General features: G+C 39.9%; 2 protein-coding genes across 2 annotated transcripts; both read left to right on the top strand.

The window, feature by feature from the left end:
• The first annotated feature begins 1,594 nt into the window (after positions 1–1,594).
• Positions 1,595–12,795, top strand: LOC103711499 (probable E3 ubiquitin-protein ligase HIP1). Its single transcript, XM_008797660.3, has 6 exons — positions 1,595–1,903; positions 4,924–6,827; positions 10,337–10,387; positions 11,802–11,900; positions 11,979–12,122; positions 12,421–12,795. The coding sequence occupies exons 2-6, from the start codon at positions 5,037–5,039 to the stop codon at positions 12,550–12,552; spliced, it is 2,217 nt and encodes a 738-aa protein (XP_008795882.1). The 5' UTR covers positions 1,595–1,903; positions 4,924–5,036; the 3' UTR covers positions 12,553–12,795.
• A 9,871-nt stretch (positions 12,796–22,666) lies between these two features.
• On the top strand, positions 22,667–23,409 carry LOC103711500 (40S ribosomal protein S16). Its single transcript, XM_008797662.4, has one exon. The coding sequence runs from the start codon at positions 22,757–22,759 to the stop codon at positions 23,183–23,185; it is 429 nt and encodes a 142-aa protein (XP_008795884.1). The 5' UTR covers positions 22,667–22,756; the 3' UTR covers positions 23,186–23,409.
• Positions 23,410–23,636: the final 227 nt, after the last annotated feature.

A 23,636-nucleotide genomic window follows, 5' to 3' on the forward strand; every position in this document is an offset into this window, starting at 1 on the left:
TGCATTCCGGTTGTTTAGAAGCATTTATGGTGAAATTTCAAGGCACAAGTAGAGTAGGCACACGGATATGGATGCCAAGAAGATTAGGCAGGAAAGGACCCAAAGATATGGACAAAGATGACCCAATAACGTAGATTAAGACAATTATTAACAAAAAAAAGCGGGGGGTTTTCGAATATGGGGTGTGAATTGATGGCATGTTTAGACTCATCTCCCCATTGTTTGACTCTGAGGGCCAAGGAAGTTGTGGCTTCTGCCTTATTTTTATCATTCCAAATTTCCAACATTACTTGCCTTTGAAAAATATTCTCTTTCCCATCATCCGAAGAAAACATTATTAGTAAATTGTGAAGAGATATGCTATGACTCGACGAAGTACAGGGTGTCAATAAGGAGAAATTACAATATATGATGCACTAGATGTAGGATATAATATTTCGTCAATAAGCTAGATGTGGGTAACGTAAATCTAAAATTTCTAATAGGCTGTACTTTATTAGGCCCTGGAATTAGCTAATTGAAGCATCTAGCATTGCTGAAGAACCACAAATATCATAAAATCTAAAATTTCTTAACAAAAGAAAAGAAAAATAAGTATAATCCACCAAAAACCAGTATTGGATATCCTCCTTCCTAGTTATAGAAAAAGCACAGGTGTGGTGACATAAATTTTCAAAGAATTATATAACAAAGGGAAGAAATTTAGAAATATATAGTTAGGTGGTTGACCGTTCTTTCCTTTCTCTTCTCTCACTCCTTGTTATCTTTCTACCTATCTTTGCAAATCCAACCATCAACATGACAAACTCCAAGCAACTCTAAATAGATTTGGTTGATAAGCTAAATCTTCCTCTATTTTCTAATCCAACTTGTGGCTTATATTTAATATCTCAATTTTCTCATACTTGGTCACAATTACCCCAACTCATACCCTACAGATAAGCCAAAAGTCATACAAAGGCGTTTTTCTTTTTCTTTTTTTTCTTTTTTCCTTCCTCAATTTCAATGTTTCTAGAAAAGAAATAGCAGATGATTTTGGGGTTTAGATTTATTTTTATTTCAAAAATTAGATCAACATGCTTTAGTCTTTTTAACAATAGAATTACTTGAATGCCATAAAGCTTGAATCCATCTCCACCACTTGTTGGTGATATTTTTTTTTTTCTATTTTCAGATAATTAAATAAAAATTTTAGAAAAAGCATGCTTCTCGCTAAATTTTGATTTTTCATATATACGATCACAATGCGGAAGACAACGATTTCATACATAGTCTTTAGTGATTTATATTGACCTAATAGCTGATATAGAATACTTTTTGAGAAAATTTAAAGAATTAACATGGGGCAATTTGCAATTTCGTAGGCACACTAATTAATTTTTTTTTGGTTGGAATAATTAATTTTAAATATAATAATATAGTAACATCAAAAATAGGAAAATTGTAATAATGCCATGTATTAAATTTCGGAGTGGAAAGCAAAGATGAGGTGTAAGAGGTGAGGTTCACAGCATGCATGGCAAGTGACTCCTTTGCATGCATCAAAGTTATCATTACTTGTCTATATATTAGAACTCCAGAAATTAGAGGGGCACCAAAGCATTGCAAGGAAAAAAAGAAAATTCCTCAAATTCCCTATCTCTCTTCTCTCCTCTTGTCTTTCTCCTTCTCCCCTCTTTCTATTCCAAACGCCCTCCCCCTTCCCCTGTTTCGCCACCCACCCTTCCCCTCCTTTCCTTTCTCCGAACCATCAAGGAAGAACATGCCTTTTCCTTGTTCTATATCTAATTGAGGAAGCAAAGGAGCGACCGTCGAGTTATTTACATATCATATAGAAAGAGGGACAAAGGAATCTTCTTTCTCTTCGATCTTTCGGATTTCTCGATCGATTTGCGGTTCCGTGGTAAGCTCTGATGAATCTGATCTCTGAAATCTAACCGCTTGTGGTTTTTTAGAGATTCTTTTGTTTTTCTTCATGGAGTCTTTTTTTTTGGAAAAAAAATTCGGTCTTTGTATGGAAGCTCGGTGGATGATGGTTGTTCTTTGATTGCTAAGATTTCCCCTTTTTCTCATCAAATTTCAGGAATCTGGGTCTTGGTTGTTGTCAATTCTGGTTGGTGTCTGGAGATCGGATCATGGTTTTTCTTTTTTTATTTTTTTCCCTTTTTTTTTGATTTGGTGTTGTTTGAGGTCCTGCTTGCCTTGGTATGTGGATTACTGTGGGCTTGAAAAGATGAAACGGTAGCCAACGGAGGAGGCGTTCGCATGTTTTTCATCACTCTTCTTCACAAAAGTTTTGATCTTTTGTTTCTATTAGTTTGGTTTTTCTTGTTTGTATCTTTTGGCTGGGTTTTAGGTAACTGATCTTTTTCTCATCTAGGCACAATAGGTATTCCTTTCTACTATTTCTGATTGCTCTTCTGCTTTTGATTTTTGAGTAAACGGCTGTAGCACTATTTTGCTTGTTGAATTGCCTATGTAGAACCGAGAGACATGATTTTTAGTTACCGTTTTCTAGTCTCACCTTTACTACACGCTTGGCAATTGATGTAGCCCAAATTTGAAAGCTAGGAGTGATGAATATAGCAACCAAGTCAAGTAGAACAGCTAAAATGCTTAACAATTTAAAGGATTGATATATGATCACAAGCAATAGTCTTTGATCAGATTTCTATAGATTCCAGACTCCTGTCTGCCAAATAGAAAAGAAGATCTGGACGGCAATTGGGAATAAATGATTGATACAACATTGAAAGAATCATGATCCCTAGGGAAGTGTTGATGCCCAGGGAAATGAAAAGGGAGCTTATGCATGTCGCACATGTTGCAGTAGACATTTGGATGTCTTATGATAAGCTTGAGTATTGTTAAAACATGTTGATAGAAACATTCAAATTATTAATTTTCACAATAGAATGACAGCCATCGCCAGTTTAGGTTCATTTGAATAAAGTTTTATAAGACAAGGCTATCGTTGCTAGTAAAAAGAGCCTCTGGTTTCAGGTAGGCTGAGTACAAGTAGAACATCTTGTATTAGATATGCATCAAATAACCATAGAATTAGATGAATATTAAAAAGTATGTTTTCTCTAAGTGACTAATTTTATTATTGTAACTATATTTTGAAGGGATTGTATCTCAGAAAGCTGATATCTTGTTGAATTTTACACAAGTAGATCAAAAAATGTTTCCATAATGTCCTGAAATACATGGTCTTCTTCATTTGTTCTTATCAAAAATTGTTATAAAATGTCATAGGTCTACTTTGTGGAATGCTTATATGAGAAAATCTATCAACTTAATATCTCGATGAAGTCGCATCTTATCCAACAGCAGTAGGCAAGTCGGGTACATTATGGCATGTTGCCTAAAGTTATATATGATGACACCATCAGTTTAGCATTGAGTTGCAAGTTTTGCATTGAGAAAAAAATAATTTAATGGGAGATGATAACTAATTGTTGTATGTTTGTATAGGTTATTATTAGGTCTCCATCTGTTTGTATTCATAGGTGTCAGTTGTATATATGAAAACTCTATGTGAACGATATCATGAAATTTGAAGAAACATATAACATGAATGCTTTAGAATTTGGTTATAGGGAGAGGGGTAGACATAGTAAAACCTATGGAAGATCTTTCATTCATCTTACTACCTCATAGTAGGATTGATAACTCAATCTTGTTTAGTGTCTATTCAATGATGCAATTAATGGAGGAAGCTACCTTATTCTGACCTAATTAAATAGTCAGGTCTTAGCACTATGAGGAGGAAGAAGAGCTTCTTGTGGACATATTACCATTAACCTTTTGTTATCTTAATAGAATTTGGAGAGTGTCTCCTTATATCTCATGTGTATGCTCAGATAATATTAGCCGCACTATAGGCCATGCTTTTGTATGGACTCCAAGTGTAACCCAAACCATAGATAGAACCTTTCAGACAACAATGATAGAATTACCTTTTATGAAAAGAGGCATAATGCTTATGTCAAATTTTCAATTTCATCACCAATCAGTGAGTCAAATATATTAGTTTGTGCAAATGCATTTATATTGACACCGATGACAATGGTGCTTGGAATTTCCAAATGAACCAGTCTTCATCGTACGTTGATAATGATCTGTTGATGATTGTTTACACATTGATTTTGCTGGCTTCATATTATGACCTGATATATGGCTTAAGTTTATGAGCTGTTTTATTCCTTACTACATTAAGGGAAAATAATTTTAAGCTACAATATCTAACTACTCTCAAGTCATGGTTTAGAGGTCGGTAAAGGTATCTTAAAAATTTCTAGATAGCAGGTAGATGATGCTACTTCTTTCATAAATAACGAAATTATGTATACGGTTGCTGAGTCTTATGAACTACATAACACTACATATCTTTCTCAAAGGAAGAGTACAAAAGAAAATCTGGAATAAAGTTGGAGCTTTTTCCTTTAAAAAATAGAGCAAAGCATGCTGGTTATTACCTTGTTACTTTCGATCTAGTAGATCGCTTATTTGCATACTGGACAGGGACGATGGGAAAAACAGATCTTGAAGATTCCTTTTGTTGTGAAAGCAATAATATTGTTGGCATGATTTGTTACAAAATAGTTCCAAGTTTCCGAGCGAGTATCTGTCCTTTGTACTTTTTTAACTTTTGGGTTCTTATTTGGAAAGAGCCAGTATAACATGGGAACCTATATTTGGACAATTAATTAGGAAAGCATGTCATCCATTTACATTAAAGGATTTGGGAAATTGCTAGCTTTTAATCTGTATGTTGTGTTTCTTTTTACAAACTATATTGCAAGATCATGAATTAATGATGTTTTCTGCATTTCTGTAAGTTTTTAAAATAAAGAGGTGACTGGCAGAAAATCCGCTTCGTTATCGAATTTTAGGTCCTTATGTTTTCTCCTTGTGCAGGTGGGTCCTGTTGAAACCATAAAGCTGATGCTACATACAACTAACTGTTTGTATTGAAGTACATTTTAATACTTCTTTCAAAGTTCTCAAGAGGTGTGAACATACTAGCCCTGATGCCAGGGCAAAGGAGTACCCTAGAGTCCTTCTCTGAGACATTTGAATTTGACCATGGATCGAATTCAAGTAACTCTGGCAGAGATCAGCAAATATACTGGAGTAATTTGCTTCTTAATCCAGTAGAAACCCAGAACTTACCAGGACATCTACTGTCACCTAGTGATACAAATACATTATATGGAAATATGGCCGGTCAAGAAAGTGCTAGCTTAGGTTCTTGGAGTAGAGGTGGACCTAGCTCTGGTGAGCACATACTAAACCAGGTCAGCTATGATGAAACAGAAATCGAACAGGGATGGACATCTTCTCTGACAGTTAATAGGGGAGGTGGACCAAGGATGGAAGAATCTCGGTCTGAAGCAACCAACTTGCTTTCTTTGGAAAATGTGAATGCAAGTCTTAACAGCAATCAGGTGGACAATGGCCAATCAATTTCACAAATTTCCAGTTCTAATGGATTTTCTCAAAATTCAGACTACAATGTAGCACATGTTGGTATAAGCAGCCAGAACCCAGAACCTGCGATGTATCCTCATCCTCATAGTTCAGGCTTCTTGCAGCATGAATATGTCTTTCCGTCAGGTAGTTCTTCTCATACTTTTGGAAATGCTTCCAGGGGTGTTGAATTTTTGTCAGATGATAGTGGAGCAAGACAAGGAGGCATACTGGATGGTCGACGCTTGTCGTGTAAGAGAAAGAACATTGAAGGAGTTCCTGGGCAGTCTTCAACAAGTGGAAGTTCAAGTTGCTTTAACCAAAATGAGAATAGTTTGTTGGGCTCTGTGTCTGCCCATCATAGTGATATTACTAGTTTAAATGGATCTAGCTCATCTAGTCATCTAACAGGTTCAGTTCGTCCTGAAGAACAACAGAACCCAAGGATTGACACCATTACAAGAGCAGTGGCTTATCATCACCATCCCTTCAATATTTCGGAAGGAAATACAGAAAGCTTTCAGAGAAATACCCGAATGAGAATAAACTCTTCGCATCAAATTAATATGTCTCCGCCTAATCCATGGCTTCAAGGGAATATTATTAGGCAACCTAATCATTGGTCTGTCCATCAACCATCTTCTTTACTTAACCCTTTAAATCAGCGAGTGGATTCTAGGCTAGGTGTTACTGGTGCAAGTCCACATGGTCAACCTCCGGCACCACTCTTTCCTGGTTTGTCTTCAAATATGCACCCTTTTCCATTGAATGGAACTGCCAATCCAAGGATTGGTAGTTCTTCAAGTTCTCAAGTCATTGCAGGTGAGCGATCAGCTGTTGAAGAGTCAAGCTCAAGGAGTGTGCCAAGGAATGATATTTCAGAGCCTCCAGTGATTGTCCCCCCATCTAATACCAGACATTTGGTGCGAGACCCAGCAAGTTGGAGTTTAACAAATGGAAGCTCAAGCATACCTGGAAATGCATTGCCTTCATCACGATCTGGCTCAGGTGCAGGGACTCATCAATCATTAGGACCAAATTGGACATCCCATCAAAATCCTCCAAGACAGCATCACCGAAGTTTATCAGAAATTGTCCGTAGATCCCTATTTCCTTCAGGTGGCTCTGAATCTAGAGGTCAGAGCATCAATTTACCTCCACGTCATGGCCATTCTTCTACCTCACAAGAGATTGGTGGCCGCCAATCTGGAGCTGGCTTCCGTGGCCATCAGCAACCACACATGAGGTCAGCACTTTTAATGGACTGGCAGGGTGATGGTGTTCCAAGCAATCCCCTGTCAATGCGCAATCTGGTAGCTGCAAGAGAGGGAAGAAGCAGGATGATATCAGAGGTATGCTTTTGGTACATTCATCTTCACGAGGGTATTTACGAGGTTTTTGTTTAATATATTATTCCTTTTCAAGATAATTGATTTTCTTGGTATAATATGAACTTTGACATTTAACGGTCATCCCAGGGAGGCTGATTGGCTAATAATCATATTTACTTATAGAGAGATAAGGACCGGTGCAATAATAAAAGCATGGGATTTATGTCTGAGTATTTTTGCTGCTTTCTACTGTTTCTGTTCATGAATTTATCTGTAAGTATATCATGGTAGATACATATGCAATTGCATGTTAACTGGGAGTACCGACCTGGGTAATGTCCTCAATGGATGTTCAAACAAATTTCAAATAATATCTTAACAAGCGTTATACTGGTGTGCCGAAATTTACTGGCATGACACTAGATACATTTTAAAATCAGTGGAGAAGTCAAAACTTCCAGCAAGCTCAGAATTTTTGGCTTGTTTTCTGGCCTATTCAGATGTACTCATATATGCTTCTACCACGTTCCAGTACACATCATTTTGATATGCTATCTTTATTGGCCTCTAGTCCAAGCCACTTAAGAAATTTCCTGTAAGTGCGGACTTGCATGAGAGCATCACCCATTCTAGAAGTGCTTCACCATTTTGTCTGCCATTTCCAAATATAGAGCTATTTGGAATTGCCCATATACATTCTGTCACCTTTTTTTATGGGATCTATTTAAATTGTCAAAAACAACTGCTTGTGCATGTTGTGGCTGCTGAACTGTGATGTTTCTTTCTTAAGAGTATAGATATAGAGGAATTATATTAAGTATGGCATATAAATATCATAGAGATGGAGAATAACATAATTATATTAGATACTAGATGTGCATGGTTAGAAGGAAGATGATTCATATTTCCACAGCTAAATGTGTTGGCTGCTGATAATTTCTTTCACAAAATAGTTGACCATCCCATAAACATACCTATGTATAAGACTACCATGCTACTGCTCCTAAGATGATCTGGATGGCCATCATAAGTATCCTCATTGGCTTTGCTCATCCCCCAACCGTCATAAAAAATTGGTGAACTGTCCTAAAGCGAAGGTCAGGTGAAGAGATGTGGTTTTTATCACCATGATCATTGCCGCTCTAACATCATCGTGATCATCATCATCCCTATCCTTGTGACATCCCCACCCTTAACTCCATCTTCATCTCCATCTTCATCTCCATCTCACCTCCATCTTTTCATCCCATCAGATCATCATTTCATTATTACTTCACCAGCTCTGCTTGTAGTTGCACGTATGGTTTATCATGTACTTGTGTACTATGAGCACATCTGACCAATTATCTGCTCAGCCAACTAAAACTGTTGTCAGGCAATTCCTCATTGACTAGGTAAACTTCTTAGTTTGCTGTCCATATTCAAAGACTGAAATTCCTCCCCCACCCTGACACCCCTACATATTATTCTTTTCTAACAAAAAATTGAGGCACCTAATGCTTAACCAAGAAACATGGTGTTCTATATTCATCAGATTAGAAGGCCTAGAAAGAATTTCACATATTTTGACTTGAGAATCATATTCTCAAGTGCTAACACCTAGAAATAAATTTTACCTGATTACTCAAGAAAATTATTTTTTGTGCCCAAATAATACAATCTTCGGTATATGCTTGCAAGCAATGCTGAAAAAAGTTATTAATTGGATAGTATTATATTCTGATAAATATTTTTGAAGCCAATAGAGTTAATTTTGCATATAAATCCAAACATTAGGATGTCTTACAGTGCAACATTTTATGGCCTTGTGTTCTTACATGCACTATATTTAAGTTCTTAAGAAATTTTATAAGTTCTGGTTTTTCTTTTTATATTAATTATGATCATGTTGTATTCCCATGTTTGTGATCTTAATGAAATTATGTTTAGACATGTGAGAAAAAGTAAAACTATTATTCAGCCAATTTGATTGATAATTGGAAGAATCTCTTTCTTTTTGCACCAAAATACCACAAAGAATTAAAGACGTCTTTTTAATGAATTCCTGAGCAAAAGTAACAGAGATATTATCAAGAATAATGTTGTTATGCATGCTTATGGCAAAAGAAGAGTAAAATTTGAAGAGGAGAGAGAGAGCCTTCAATTTGCTTATAGACCATGGTAGTCTCTTTCTGAAAGGGCTGAACTATTGAGCTTTGGCTGAAATGGCCTAGTTGTTTTGGAAAAAATGGGTCTGTGATATTCAAAACAGATTCCAAACATAACTATGAGATTGACAAACATGAATCTGGAATTCAGATGCAACTTCGAACCATGTTGGAAGCTTCTGATATCTAGATGATCTTTTAGGTAAAAATGGCTTGATGGGAAGGATATTTGCATGACAAAGCAATCTTATATGTGAACCGCTGAAGGCTACCTTTTGTAACGTTATGAAGTTTCATCATTTATTTTCTGCAGTACTATGCAGTACTAGACCCAAAAAATGACATGAGAACTATCACATAATTATTAATCATTTTTTTTTACTGAAATACATAGAATCAGTCATTTATTTATTTGAGCCCTTGCTAGATGGAGACAAAAACTTTTCACTCACAATATAACCTGAAGTAGGCCTCATTGATAAAACCAAATGACTACTAAGGGATGCAAAGTGGTTCCTGAACGGTCATTAGAATACCCTTGTAAGTTTAAGGTGTACATCAAATTAAAGTTACGATGTAGAAAGTCAAACTCTACCAAAGTTGTAGCTTGGAGTGTGGATTAAAATATTGTAGTATCTAAATTAACAATTTGGCATTTAGTTAGGTGCTCTGTACTTGCATTTCCTTTTTGCTCTTCTTCTGAAGATGACATGCAGTAGGTTTAGAAAAAGAAACTAAAATTGTTAGGTTCCTCATTTTAGAAGCTGCATAACATAGAAACTTGTTCAACCAAGGTTGCCTCATGAAGAAGAAATAATCCCAGGACCATTTGCTAGAGTTCTGGGTTAGTGTCGAGCTTGCAAGTTTAATTCATTTTTCTTAATCATGCTCATAGATATTTATCCCTGTGTTACAAAATCTTCGTGTTTGTCAATAAGGATTTCCAGTTAGTGTCAAGCTTGCAAGTTTAATTCCTTTTCTTAATCATGCTCATAGATGTTTTGATTATTCTCCTTCCTGTTACAAAATCTTGATAATTGTCAAAATGGATCTCTAAAGCAGCTACTCAAATCTTGGCATTTTTCATATGTCAAGCTCGAATTGTTGATGGTTTTCTTTTTCTAGACCTCTGCTATTTTATATGCATTTGTTCATCAGAAAAAGGGAGGTGTATTATTGCTGTTAATTATCATAGGAAGATCATTTGGCCATCTTAGTTCGGCATCAAACCAATAAATCCAGATTTTATACTGGGTATCATATTACATTTTCTGGGTGCTTCCTAAATTACCTAGCTTGCTTTTGTTATGGAGAACACTTACACTGAAGTTATCTGTCTTTTAGTTTTCATCTGTGTTCATCACTTTTTTCTCTCTGCAACAGATTCGTAATGCGCTGGATCTCATCCGACGGGCAGAAAATATACGGCTTGATGTCAGTATTTATTTTTTTGTTGTTATCTGCATTATTATGTGCATAACTAATATGATCAGTTGTATGGTGACCATATGTTATTGTTTATGTTGCATCTGCCACCAAAGGATGGGGAATTTGGAGCATGCCATAACCCATGAGCATTAGTTCTTGCTTCTACAGCTTGGCTTGTGTGCAAGCAGCCAGCTTTCTTGATCACATGACCCAATCTCACTAGTCTGACCACTAGCTTAGTTTGTGGCTGATGGGCATGTCCTGGCAGTCTACTAATTTAACTCGTATTGTGGAGTCCTCTATCCTTTGCATTTCCTTCAACTCCAACTACAATTTTATGTAATATAGTGATTGCACATGGCTCTGTTGTTCCAGTCACAGCCACTTGATTATGCCTCTTCCCAGTGATGTGAAATGTACATCAAACCTCTTCAAAACTAATGTGAGATCTGAACCACCAGATCCCCATTCTCATGTGTTTGTCTCAGCTGTCAGATGTCTACATAAGTGCCCCCCTCATATCTATTCACTCTCACATGTATCAAATTTGGATCCATTGCATAATCATTGACACGTTTTTATGACTAGCTGCCGACCTGACACCAACCCTATCTCTCTCTGTTGCACGCACAAAACAAGCATGCGGGCTCTCGCGCGTGCAGAGAGAGAGAGAGAGAGAGAGAGAGGTTTGAAATGATTTTCCCCTCAGCTGTTTAGGAAGGGGGGAGGAGGTGTTCGCCCCCCACCCCCTCTCTTTTGTGCTTTTTCCCGCTAGACTGCATTGTGCCTGATATTTCTTGATATATGCCGGTAACTTGTTGAGGAACATGTATGTGCATTTTCTTGTTTCATATTAGTAGCTTATTTTTGAGGTTCATCATGAACCCTTTATGTTTATCTAATGTCAATTCATTGGCCTATCATATCCTGAAAGTCCATTATCATCCTACATTTATCTGAACTTTAACCAATGAGCCTTTTCCTCTAAGGATCAAGTTATGATCAAAATTTAAGATAATTTTATTGCTGGTCCCCAACCTAATATCAACCCCTTAACTTGATACCAAATTCCTGCCATGGTATCTTTTGACAAAAGAGTGCCTGCCTTGAACCCTTAATCGGCACTTGGTGGTAAAAAAGAAAAGCCCGCCTTCTTTCTTGAGGAAAGAAAAGCTTACCTTCTTGGTTGGTCATTTTAAGCTCATGCGATGAGAGAGAAATCCCAAAGCAAGGCTGTGCGAGATCAGCAATATTCTATGAACTTTGATCATCAAGTGCTTTCTGATTGGTTTTAAAAATATTCCTTTTATCTTTTGATCATCAAAGTGCTTTTCTAACTGGTTCCAACATCTTTTTTCCCCCCAAAAGAGAGAATCTTCTGTGCCATGGAATTTGACCTTCATTGGTGGTATTTGTCCAGGATATCTTTATCTTTGACCAGTCTGTATTCTTTGGGGGTGGTGATTTGCATGACAGACACCGGGACATGCGGCTTGATGTAGATAATATGTCTTATGAGGTAACAGACAATCCCTCTTCAGTTACCTATTGTCTTTGCAACTGAAGGTCCTCTGAACAGTACCATCTTTTTCTACAGGAATTATTGGCATTGGAAGAGCGGATAGGAAATGTAAGCACTGGACTTAGTGAGGAAATGATTTTGAAGTGCCTAAAGCAGCAAAAATATACATTCGCTCCATCGGATTCACCCGAGGAAGTTGAACCATGCTGCATTTGCCAGGTAAATCCACTTCCAAAGGTCTCAGTCTGCTGCTTCCTTTTTACTAGATCTCCAGCATGCAAGGAGTTCTCACATATCAAGCACGACAGCAGTACTATTCACAATTCTTTTCTTTTCTTTTCCCCCGACGATGAAATTTTCAAAAGTGCCTGCTGCTCATCTCCATTTTCCTGGTACTCGCATGAGATTCATGTGGGAGTGTGTTGAATGTCCGATGGACGTCTGTCTCATGGGGAGTTCTCGTTGTATATTAGCGTACATAATTAGCATCCTTAATAAATTGTCCTGTGCATTGCAGGAAGAGTACGGCGAAGGGGAAGAGCTGGGGACTTTGGATTGTGGGCATGACTTCCACGCTGCCTGCATCAAACAGTGGTTGACGCTAAAGAACTCGTGTCCCATATGCAAGACAACTGCTCTAGCGACCTGAAAGAGAAGGGTGGCATGCGCCCCGCCCGTTCCAAATTAGCGAGTAGGGCGAGCTTCAAGCAGAATGAGTGATTTTATCTACTCTGTTTCACTAAATCAATACTGTGGTGGATTAGTATATTCTCTGTGCTTTTTGCCTTGCAATTTTCGCAATTCCTTGAAATTGACAATTCCTTAAAGTTGAACATTTCATGTGTCCAAGATGGAGATGGTTGGATTTTATGAATATTCTTGGTTCTGCCCATGTATACTACTTCTTGGGTGCACCATGCTGAGCTTTGTCATAGATAACAGCACCAATTGAGTAAGCTGGATTCATTCACCTGGTTGCAGTGGGCTGATAAGCCTCTATAGAGTGGGTCTGCAACCGTGTTGGTAGGTTGTGGTGAACCCAATCCAGCTCCATCTGAAAACCAGAGATGGAACCAGGATTGTTCTCATAATTAATCAAAATGAAAACTGTCAGACTCTCAGCATCCAGTTTGATGGATGCCCCAACAACCCAATTTTATTGATCTTGCTTCCTGTTTTTCTTACAGTTACTGGGTTCGATGATGAGGATGGATAAGCATTTTTCTATGAATGCGTATCGCACCTTTTTCACGAGAAGTACTTGAGATTATTTATATCTTTTTAATCAGTTTTTCCTTCTCAAGTTCTTGCTCGAACAGAATTGGGATTACTTGGCGAATTCTGCATTCGTTTCTCCCTTTAATTTTTCTTTTAATTGTAAGAAACAGAAGCAATGAGTTTTGAGAGGAGTTTATACGGATTCTAGATGTTCCCGTTGAGAAACGATTCTGGATTTAGAGGCGATATGGTTGGGGAAAAGAGTACGAACTCTAGAGCCCGTGTTATTATATATTAGAATAGATATTGTTCTGCGACTTGATATCAAATTTAGCATTAGGGTTAAGACACAATGACTCCATAAGCATAAACAAAAAACAAAGCAAAAAATTGGTAAACAATATCAATGTAATTTTTCTTTCTCCCTTTTCTCTTGGTGCACGGCATCTCAATAATATTATTAGTAATTAGTAGGATAAAGGGCAGTTGTTGAGGTATTTATAGACTTGGATTCAATATTATCAGTCACAGAAACATGTTAGGTTTTAATGTTCTCTAGCACCGTGGGAATCTTTCTTAGGGTAATTCTTTTGAGATTGCTCCACGAACTTGTCATGAAAGCTTCTACATTCGAAATATTCATTTTTCCAATGAATAAGAATTTAAACTATCAATTGAAATATACTAGCAAATTTGGCAGGAATAAGGTTAAGCAAGAACAAAGAATGGGAGATGGATCAAACTTACACAAATCTCAAGTTTAGTATAAAAATTATTTCTCTTAGTTAAAGGGTTTATGTAGGTTGACTCGGATTACTTGTTTAATAAATAGATTGGTGTCATTTTTAGATTTATAATCTATTTCATTAATAAATTGGGTTCATTCTAGTAAGTTTCTCTAATACTTATGTCTCGATCTGACCGAACTTGAACCCGACACATCACAACCCCTAATATGCTGTTTATAAAGCCTTTTGGCAAGTGAATGCCTTGACTAGCTCCAAGATCAACACATACATACATATGCATATATACACATGCAAATGAGAACATCATAACATAATATTTATGTTACAAAGAGGTTGAAAGTAAAAGGCATTAAGGGAACATTTGGAGTGTGGTGATGACTCCAAGATCAATGGTGATGTAGGTGGAGGTGATGAGATCACCATATTTAGTTGCATTCTAGTAATTCTACGTGGTAATAATTTTCAAATCACCCCTACTCCCAAATCCCAACCAGTGATATCAAACCTACCTACCCTTAAGGACAGATTTCCAAGATCACTACGGGCAGTGATCTTAGGCTAAAATTTGAAGACGAAAATATTTCACAGTCCAGCATGAAAATTGATAAATCAATACACCATTGATATATTATATCAATATTCAATATATATATAGAGTATTTATGATATATGTTATACTATAATGTATTATCATCATATTATTATTCAATTATATTGTTATAATTGTAATAGAAATATATTATTGTATTTTATCTTTATATCATGAAATTATTTAATATGTTGCTTCTATTTGCCTTTATTTTCTTAATCAAAATAAATAGTATTATTAAAATAATAATATAATATGTGTATAAATAGGAATATTAATTCTATCATAATAATTAAGATATTTTTATAAGATTAATAATTTTTCCATCAAAATTATAACTTGTCCGCCCAAACAAATGTACATATAATTTGCATGGACTTGCTGCTAGCCATTTATGTGTATTTTCCTATAATTTATTTTTTTTTTTTAATAGTTGCAAATTATATGGAATATATCAAGGATAATTTTGGTATTATATGGTCAGCAAATTTGAATTTCTATGCCATATCAAACTTGTCACTTGTAGATAATCGAGCATCTTTAATTACTAGAATATAGCATTCTATTGCATAGTAATCCTATTTAGGTCATCAAAAGCCAACTAAGTTTGATGGGGGGTGGTTCTATATACACCCCCCCTATTGCTCAGGACACCCCCCAAAAATTAAAAAAAAATTAAATACTCTCTACACCCCCCCATTTGCTAAGGACACCCCTAAAAAATTAAAAATTCCTAAATTACCCCCCACCCTCCCCACCCCCTCACCTAAATTGCTCTCTACACCCCCCAAACCCCCCCCACCCCGCTCTTCCCCTCCCCTCCCGCCGTCTCCCCCTTCTCCCTCTCGTTGCCGGTCGGTGCATTGCACCTCGCCAACGCCCAAAACCCCCCCGTTCCCCCTTCTCCCTCTCGTCGCCGGCATTCTCCCGATCTCCGACCACCTCGCCGGCTTCTCCCGGAACCACCTCCCCGGCCATCTCCCGAGCAACGAGCACCTCGCCGGCGCCTCCACGACCACCTCGAGGTAGCTCCCCCCCCCCCGCCTCCAGTGCTCCGTTCGGCACTGGATCGCCGAACAGAACCCTTCTGTTCGGTTGAAGAGTGCCGAACAGAAGCCTTCTGTTCAGCAACCCTCAACCGAACAGAACCCTTCTGTTCGGCTGCACAGTGCCGAACAGAAGGCTTCTGTCCGGCTCTGTGCAGCCGAACAGAATCCTTCTGTCCGGCTCTGTGCAGCCGAACAGAATCCTTCTGTTCGGCACTGTGCAGCCGAACAGAAGGCTTCTGGTGCCAAATCGCGTGCCGTGCTGAATTTTGTGCCGAACATTTATGTATGCAATTGAATTATTTTCTTTGATATAGCCTAACATTGAATTTCTATATTTTCAGACATGGATCCCCGTCCCGCCAGAGTTAGACCTACGGCGTCAGCTAGGAGACGTCGTGCTAGGATTGCTTCTCCCGAGCCTGCTCATATGCCATCGGACTCTCCTGAGTCAGAGCATGATGATATGCCCGCTAGGGGCGAAGACGATGAGTCCGTTGGACCATGTCCAGGAGGTCCAGAGGATGAGTCCGTCCTGATCAGTTTCAGGACGCATATAGCAGCTTCCATCTGGAGGCAACAGGTATTGTTTATTTGTTATAGCATTATATTTTGTTTATTGATGTTTTATAAAGTAGTAGTAATTATACATTTATATTACAGGAACGGGCTCCACTAAAGTGCATGAACCATACTGCCAAGGTTGGTGAATGGAAGTGGTGGTCTTCAAACCAACCAAATACCAGGTTCAAAGCACTATTGAGGCAGTCGGGCCTCATAGAGTTAGTACAGTGCTCTTATCGATTCACCGATAAGATTCTGATTTCGGGCTTCGTAGAGAGATGGCAGCCCGAGACGAACACCTTCCATATACCATTTGGCGAGATCACTATCACGTTGGATGATGTATCCGCCATTTTAGGGATTCCTGTCGCAGGTGCCTCAGTAGCAGTTTCTCCTGAGAGGATGAGTGATCGGGATGCTGAGGAGCTACTTGTGGAGTTGTTGGGGGTGTCAGCTGGAGACGCGCGTCAGGAGGTACTGTCATCGCGCGGTCAGTCTGTGAGGATGGAGTGGCTGAGGACTCAGTTTCACTCTGTATCTGATAGAGACAGCCAGCAGAGGATAGAGTGTGCAGCACGAGCCTATTTGTTATTTTTGTTAGGCTGCACACTCTTTGCTGATAAGAGTGGGACCAGGGTGCCTATAGCGTATCTGTGTTTACTGCGGGATCTGGATAGGGTGAGCACATATGCCTGGGGTACAGCTGCCTTAGCATATTTGTATCGGCAGTTGGGGATTGCGTCGAGGTCATCAGTGAGACAGATCAGTGGTTATATGACGCTTCTGCAGGCATGGATTTATGAGCATTTTCCAGCACTCAGTCCTCACCCGTCGCTCGAGTATACTGATGCCAGTCCCCGCGTGCACCGCTGGATGCCCGGTACTCCATCCCGTACCACGATGGACCATTTAGTGGTTCTACGTGAGTCATTGGACCTTTTGAGCATCGATGAGGTACGTATCATATTACCATTTGCTTGTGTTTGTCAGTACTTTTAATATGCGATATAGTATAAAACTGAAATGGACCTTTTGTTTTGCAGGTTATTTGGGATCCCCATCATCGGCTTCGGGGAGATCGCCCATATATTGATATCGCATTTTTTAGTGGCTCCATCAAGTGCCTTGATATCGTAGAACCCTATCATCCAGAAAGGGTTCTTAGACAGTTTGGTCGTATTCAGACCATCCCTCGAGCGCCACTAGCCCCTACGCGAGCCAACAGAGGTTCCACAGCAGGCTCGTACCGGATACATTACTCCTATATGGATCAGCTTTGGGAGCGGTGGGAGGACCACGTGCTGAGCCAGGCGAGCAGGAGCCACCCAGTTACCCGGCCATCAGACAGCGTACCGGGATACATGGAGTGGTATCTCCGTATCACGCACGTTGCAGTTCAGCCTCCTCATCTGCGCTCGAGTACTCATTCTGGAGCTAGGGGAGGTCATGATGATGCTGACATGCACCGGCGGCGTAATGCAGCTGCACTCGGTATCAGTACCGACATTGTACGGATGGGTCCCTCAGAGGCTACGTCACTAGGTGCCGGGCACCTATTTGATGCTATTTCTCAGATGCATCAGGTACTTCTGGGTGATGAGCCTGGCCCGAGTACAGCACCCTCTCATTCGGATCCAGCACCCTCTCATTCGGACGTACAGCAGTACACGCGTCGACGATGGCGTCATAGGGATTGATGATGGAGCCTTTGTAATCTTTGTAAAGCCTTTGATATTAATGAAAAATATATATTTTTGGTACATTTACGTGTAATCTTTGTAAAGCCTGGCCCGTTCTATTTTACACAAATATAACAGTGCACATAACAATCAATCGGACAATGCGAAGACAGATATTTTTTGATTTATATTGATGATGGAGTTTCACAGAGAACATCCTCATGATCTTTCAACATTTTAAATACATAGCTAACATAACTGTTGCTTATCAGAAAATCCGCCTCAATCATCAAAGGCAAACATTTAAAAGATGCTCTACCACCCCCTTAATTTCTCACTCCCCCAAATAAAGCGCGCAGCCTATTTGCGCTTCGCTCACCTGACCAAGAACATCACAGAGCCCTCTTTTCCAACAAAAGAAATGATAATGCCTGCTCAACTTTTCCTTCAGAAATGATGATGCCTGCTGTAACGTACCCTGATGTAACATACAACTAGATTCACTGACCCAAAAACAAGAAAGTGAGATGGTGCAATCAGAAGTTCTTCCCCATGATACACTTCACAAGGTCTAAGATGCGAAAATAATCATAAACAAGAGATGAATGTTTACCCTCCAGCCCATCACGACTATAGCGGTTGCTACCTGAAAGATTATTACATGGACTTCCACCAATAACCAGATCAAACCCACCAAATGTGTTAATCATCTGCTCAAGCTTGTCACCGTTAAGTTCTTGTACATCAGAAAGGTCTATTAGTTCCCCTGTGTGCTAGGATTGCTCCCACCAGCTCTTAAGTATGTTTCTGTTTACATCTGAAATCTCAACGGAAACAACAGTCTTCATATGTATTCCCAGCTGATGGAGAGCCACCTCAGCACCCCCAATACCCGAAAAATGCGAAGACAGATATTTTTTGATTTATATTGATGATGGAGTTTCACAGTACATGACTCTAAGAGCCCAAAAAAATTTACAACTTTCAAAAATTGTACATATATAAAGAATCAATCTAACTCTACTGTCTCGCTAGTTATAACATTAGGTGAGATGCTCTCTTTGAACTGTTGAATCCGTGCTTCATATGAATTTTCCCATCCGGTAGCACAAGGAAGATGATATTTTCGCCAGTTGGTCGCTACTGGCGGAACGGGATGTCCCGACAACAAGAACACCTTCAAAATTAGAAATAAGAAAATATTAATAGCTACAAAATTATAAATAAGCAAAATTAAATAAGCAAAATTAAATATTCGCAAGTGTTGTGAACGTAGTACCTCAACAAAATGATTTCCATTTACGAATCCGATAGCGATATCTTTGCGGGATAGAAGAGGTACTGGCACAGAACGGAGAGGTAGAAAGGTCAGACATTGTTGCAACGAGAGATGGTATAGGACAACATTATAGCAGGATGCTATAAGATGACCCATGTCCGGCATAGTCATCCATCTGTCATATGGTGGACAATCATCATAATATGATAATGCATGAGTGATCTCAGCAATCGTCCCTTCCACACCATATAATGTGCGATAGTGGTCCGAATGACATTGCAACTCTTGCAATAAATCCTTCCTAACACGCACCCAGTCATCTTCTCCAAATCCCAGTAAGTCAGCTATTGCCCTAAATCCGCAATTCCCATCAGCTTTTACATCCTTGATATGCTGGATGTATGGTCTCAAGGCAGAAGGAATAGCATCAATATAGATAATGGGCGTATGTGACTGGGCTCTAGTACGAAAAACCTGCAAATAATATCAAATGATAGAAAATATGTAACAATGGCAGAAATATCTAAATAGTTATCCGTCTCAGCACTTCCCGTACCGGCACGGCACGGCACGTCCCGACATGTCCCGTATCGGCACATCTCGGCACGGCACGTACCGACATGTCCCGTATCGGCACATCTCGGCACGGCACATCCCGTATCGGCACATCTCGGCACGGCACGTCCCGACATGTCCCGTATCGGCACATCTCGGCACGGCACGTCCCGACATGTCCCGTATCGGCACATCACATACCGGCACGGCACGGACCGTCCCGTAGACGTTGTGATACCTATTGTAAGGAAATAAATATTTGGTACTTACCTTTTGCTTGGGCCGCCTCTTTTGAATCTGAGTAGATGGATTGCGGATGGTAACTTTCTCAACACCAGGTGAATAACTATCCTGTCCAGATAGAACCAACTCAAACGCAGATGGGTCACGTCGAGTAGACGTATCAACCTTCATTGAAGCGCGCCCACGTGAACCAGTCTTCCGTTTTGCAGGCTCTAAAAGAGGTGTACTATCTGGACTTGCAATCTCTCGTAACTTCTTGATCATCTGCAATTGAGAAGCCCCATCTAACTTCTTGAATCGTAGCGCAATCAAATCTAACTCTGCATCACAACTCAACTGAATTGGCTGCACGGGGGGGGGGGGGTAGGCAGAATATCAAGTTTCCTCCAATGAGGATCTATGCAGTCGAGAGGAATGGGCCGACCTTCCACCTGTACCGCGCAATCTGGTGAGCACATGGTATACCATGTGTGCGTCGAATAGCGCACCCACAATTTGAATCATCAAACCCAACTGAATTGGCTCGTTTCGATTGGGCGAGGACATGATTTAACGCACTTATAGATATGAAACCTCGCAACTCTTTGAATTCAGCTGGCTTGAAGTTGTGCTGCACTACCAATAAACTCTTCTCCAATGAGGCTTTAACGGAGCTGTGCTGCAACTCAATCAATCCATTTATTCTAGTCCAAGATGACTCGAAACTTCCTTGGCTTGATCCAAGCTGCTTTTTGAGCTTTGCATGTGCACTCTCGACCCTAGTAAACAAATGAAAGTTAGATATAAGAATTGAGGCAAATTAAAATTAAATGAGTCTTTATTTGTGATACCTATTTGTCGTCACATTTCCGTAGTGCCTGCATATATCCGTCCACGCCGCAACAAATCTTTCCTTGTATTTGCTCAGCCAAGTATCTGACACATACTGTAGTGCATCTGGATAGGTACCGAACTCTCTCTGCAGTGCACTCCAGCGATCATTATACTCGTCTTCCGTGGAGGACAGCACTAGTACATTCCAACTCATAATAAATTTATCCCATTTCTCCTTCAATTCGAAAAATTTTTTGCACTTGGCCAAAACATTCCTACTAATATGCCATCTACATAATAAATGTCTAGCAGTAGGAAATACTTTATGAATTGCATTCATCAAAGCCAAGTCTCTATCTGTAATAATCAACTCAGGCAAAACATCATCAGCTATGACACTGCGCAATCTCTCTAATGCCCAAGTATAGCTTTCTTCCCCCTCAGAATTTAAGTATACAAAAGCAACTGAAAATGTCATGTCAGTAGATGTCACCCCCACAATCTCTAAGAGCGGAAGACGATACCTATTCGTCTTGTACGTGCAATCCATTATCAACACACGGGAAAATGCACGGAACAAATCAATGCTGCCAGGGTGTGCCCAAAATAAGTCATGCACAACATCCGTATTAGTACAATTCCTATGCCACTCAATATATTTAGCCTCTGATAATTTACCTAATAGATGTTGCATTTCAGACCTCCCGGCTTTCTCTGCAACCTTAAACCGTTGACGTACATTGTAGATAGTCTTGATAGTCGTAACATTGAGGGCATCTCTTTCCTTCAATGTGGATAATATGTCCTTTGGACGAACCAAACTCTTCGACATATCCACTAACAATTCCGTCTCCTGCTCAGATAATCTCCCTGCATATGAGTGCCCCTCCAGATTCTCTGCAGCGGGATGATTGTGCACTCCACATACGACCAGTAATATCCAATCATCCGCAGTATCCAATTTCTTTCCTCTTAATGCAAAAGGGCATCCACACTTCTTTGTCCCACAGGCAGTCTTTATTCGCTTTTCTTTTTTGGTTCGGTACGTCCCACCCCTCTCACAACCTAACGTAATTCTGGGTTTCTTAGAAATGGTACCTGCATCGGATGATTTGATTACAACAATAAAACCATTTCGCCTCCCAGCTTCACGACACCAATTACACAAGTCCTCTCTACTCTTGAAGATCTATACATTAAACAATTTATGTAAGTACACAGTTGTAAAAATAGCTCGCTAAACTATTACAAAATTGCACAATACATTATAATACCTCGTAAGTTGTAAATTCGCTTGTGTAATCCAGTACAAATTCTGATCCAATTATACTCGATTCGGTTGTAGCATAGCCCTACATATAAAATAATTTATCACCAAGAATTAATGAATCAGAGGATCTGTTCGGCACAAAATTCAGCACGGCACGCGATTTGGCACCAGAAGGCTTCTGTTCGGCGATCCAGTGCCGAACAGAAGGCTTCTGTTCGGCACTGTGCAGCCGAACAGAAGCCTTTTGTTCGGCGATCCAGTGCCGAACGGAGCACGAACCGTGAAAAAAAAAAATTTCGAAACAAGGTGGAACACGTACCTTTGCGGCCGATTCTTCGTCCCAAATCACTAGTTGCTTGTCCATGCTTCGAATGGGGCTTAAATCTCCTTCAAAGATCGCCTAACCGATGTAAATGGATCGAGGGGTTTAAGGGGGGTTTGAGGGGGGGTTTTTTTTCTTTTCAAAACGAAACGGAGGAGGAGGAAGGGGGGGTGTATGAGAAAATTTCAAGGGCAATATGGTAATTACACTAAAGGTTAGTTTGGGTATTTTTTTTTTGGTTTTTGGGGGGTGTCCTGAGCAATAGAGGGGGTGTATATAGAACTACCCTTTGATGGGGGCTCTCAAGTGCCAAATTTACACATAACACCTTGTTCTTTCTATGAATTTGTAGGTTAATTTCGTAAAAGCAAAATCTTGGGCACTCCTGACTAGGTCCTAAAACCCTAGCGGCCGTCTATTTAACGCCTTCTTGGTTCCTCCCCCGCGCCCTTCTTATATGTACTGCGGCTCCTAGGGTTTCCTCTCGTTCTCCCCCCTTTTCTCTGACTCCGGCGGGCGCCCAGCCATGGCGACGGAATCGGTGCAGTGCTTTGGACGCAAGAAGACGGCGGTGGCGGTGACGTACTGCAAGCGGGGGCGCGGCCTGATCAAGGTGAACGGGAGCCCGATCGAGCTGGTGAAGCCGGAGATCCTCCGCTACAAGGCCTTCGAGCCCATCCTTCTTCTCGGACGCCATCGCTTCGCCGGAGTAGACATGCGCATACGCGTCCGCGGTGGCGGGAAGACCTCCCAGATTTACGCCATCCGCCAGAGCATCGCCAAGGCCCTCGTCGCCTTCTACCAGAAGTACGTCGACGAGCAGTCCAAGAAGGAGATCAAGGACATCCTCGTCAGGTACGACCGCACCCTCCTCGTCGCCGACCCCCGCCGCTGCGAGCCCAAGAAGTTTGGTGGCCGTGGCGCCCGCGCTCGCTTCCAGAAGTCCTACCGTTAGGTCGCCCCCGCTGGTCTTATCAGGGTCGTCCTCCGTTTCTTGGAACAGTTTTTGGGTTTGGAATTTGATCTTAAAGTTAATATCTTGTCTTTGTTTGAGATGGATCATTAAGGTTTATTTTGGTGTTTTTTTATGGATTCTTATGGTTTTGAATTTAACCATCAAGACTGCTTGCTTAGACCTGATTGCATAATTCTATGTGATGCAACTTTTGATTCTATATTTAGTTTTATGTTTTCTTTATGTGACGTGCCATTTGGAAGATTTGCATATTGGGAATTTGAATGATTTGGATGATGATGAGGTACAGGAAAAAGATTGGTTTTTAGGGATTCAGGTCATTTGGTGATTTCTTATTGCCATGTGATTATTGATTGATGTATAAATGATTGTAGTGCTTATTGTTTATTTATTATTTATTTATTTTTAGGTTTCTATTATCATTCGTGCT

Source organism: Phoenix dactylifera, chromosome 1, assembly GCF_009389715.1.
Source record: "Phoenix dactylifera cultivar Barhee BC4 chromosome 1, palm_55x_up_171113_PBpolish2nd_filt_p, whole genome shotgun sequence".
Taxonomy (NCBI): Eukaryota; Viridiplantae; Streptophyta; class Magnoliopsida; order Arecales; family Arecaceae; genus Phoenix; species Phoenix dactylifera.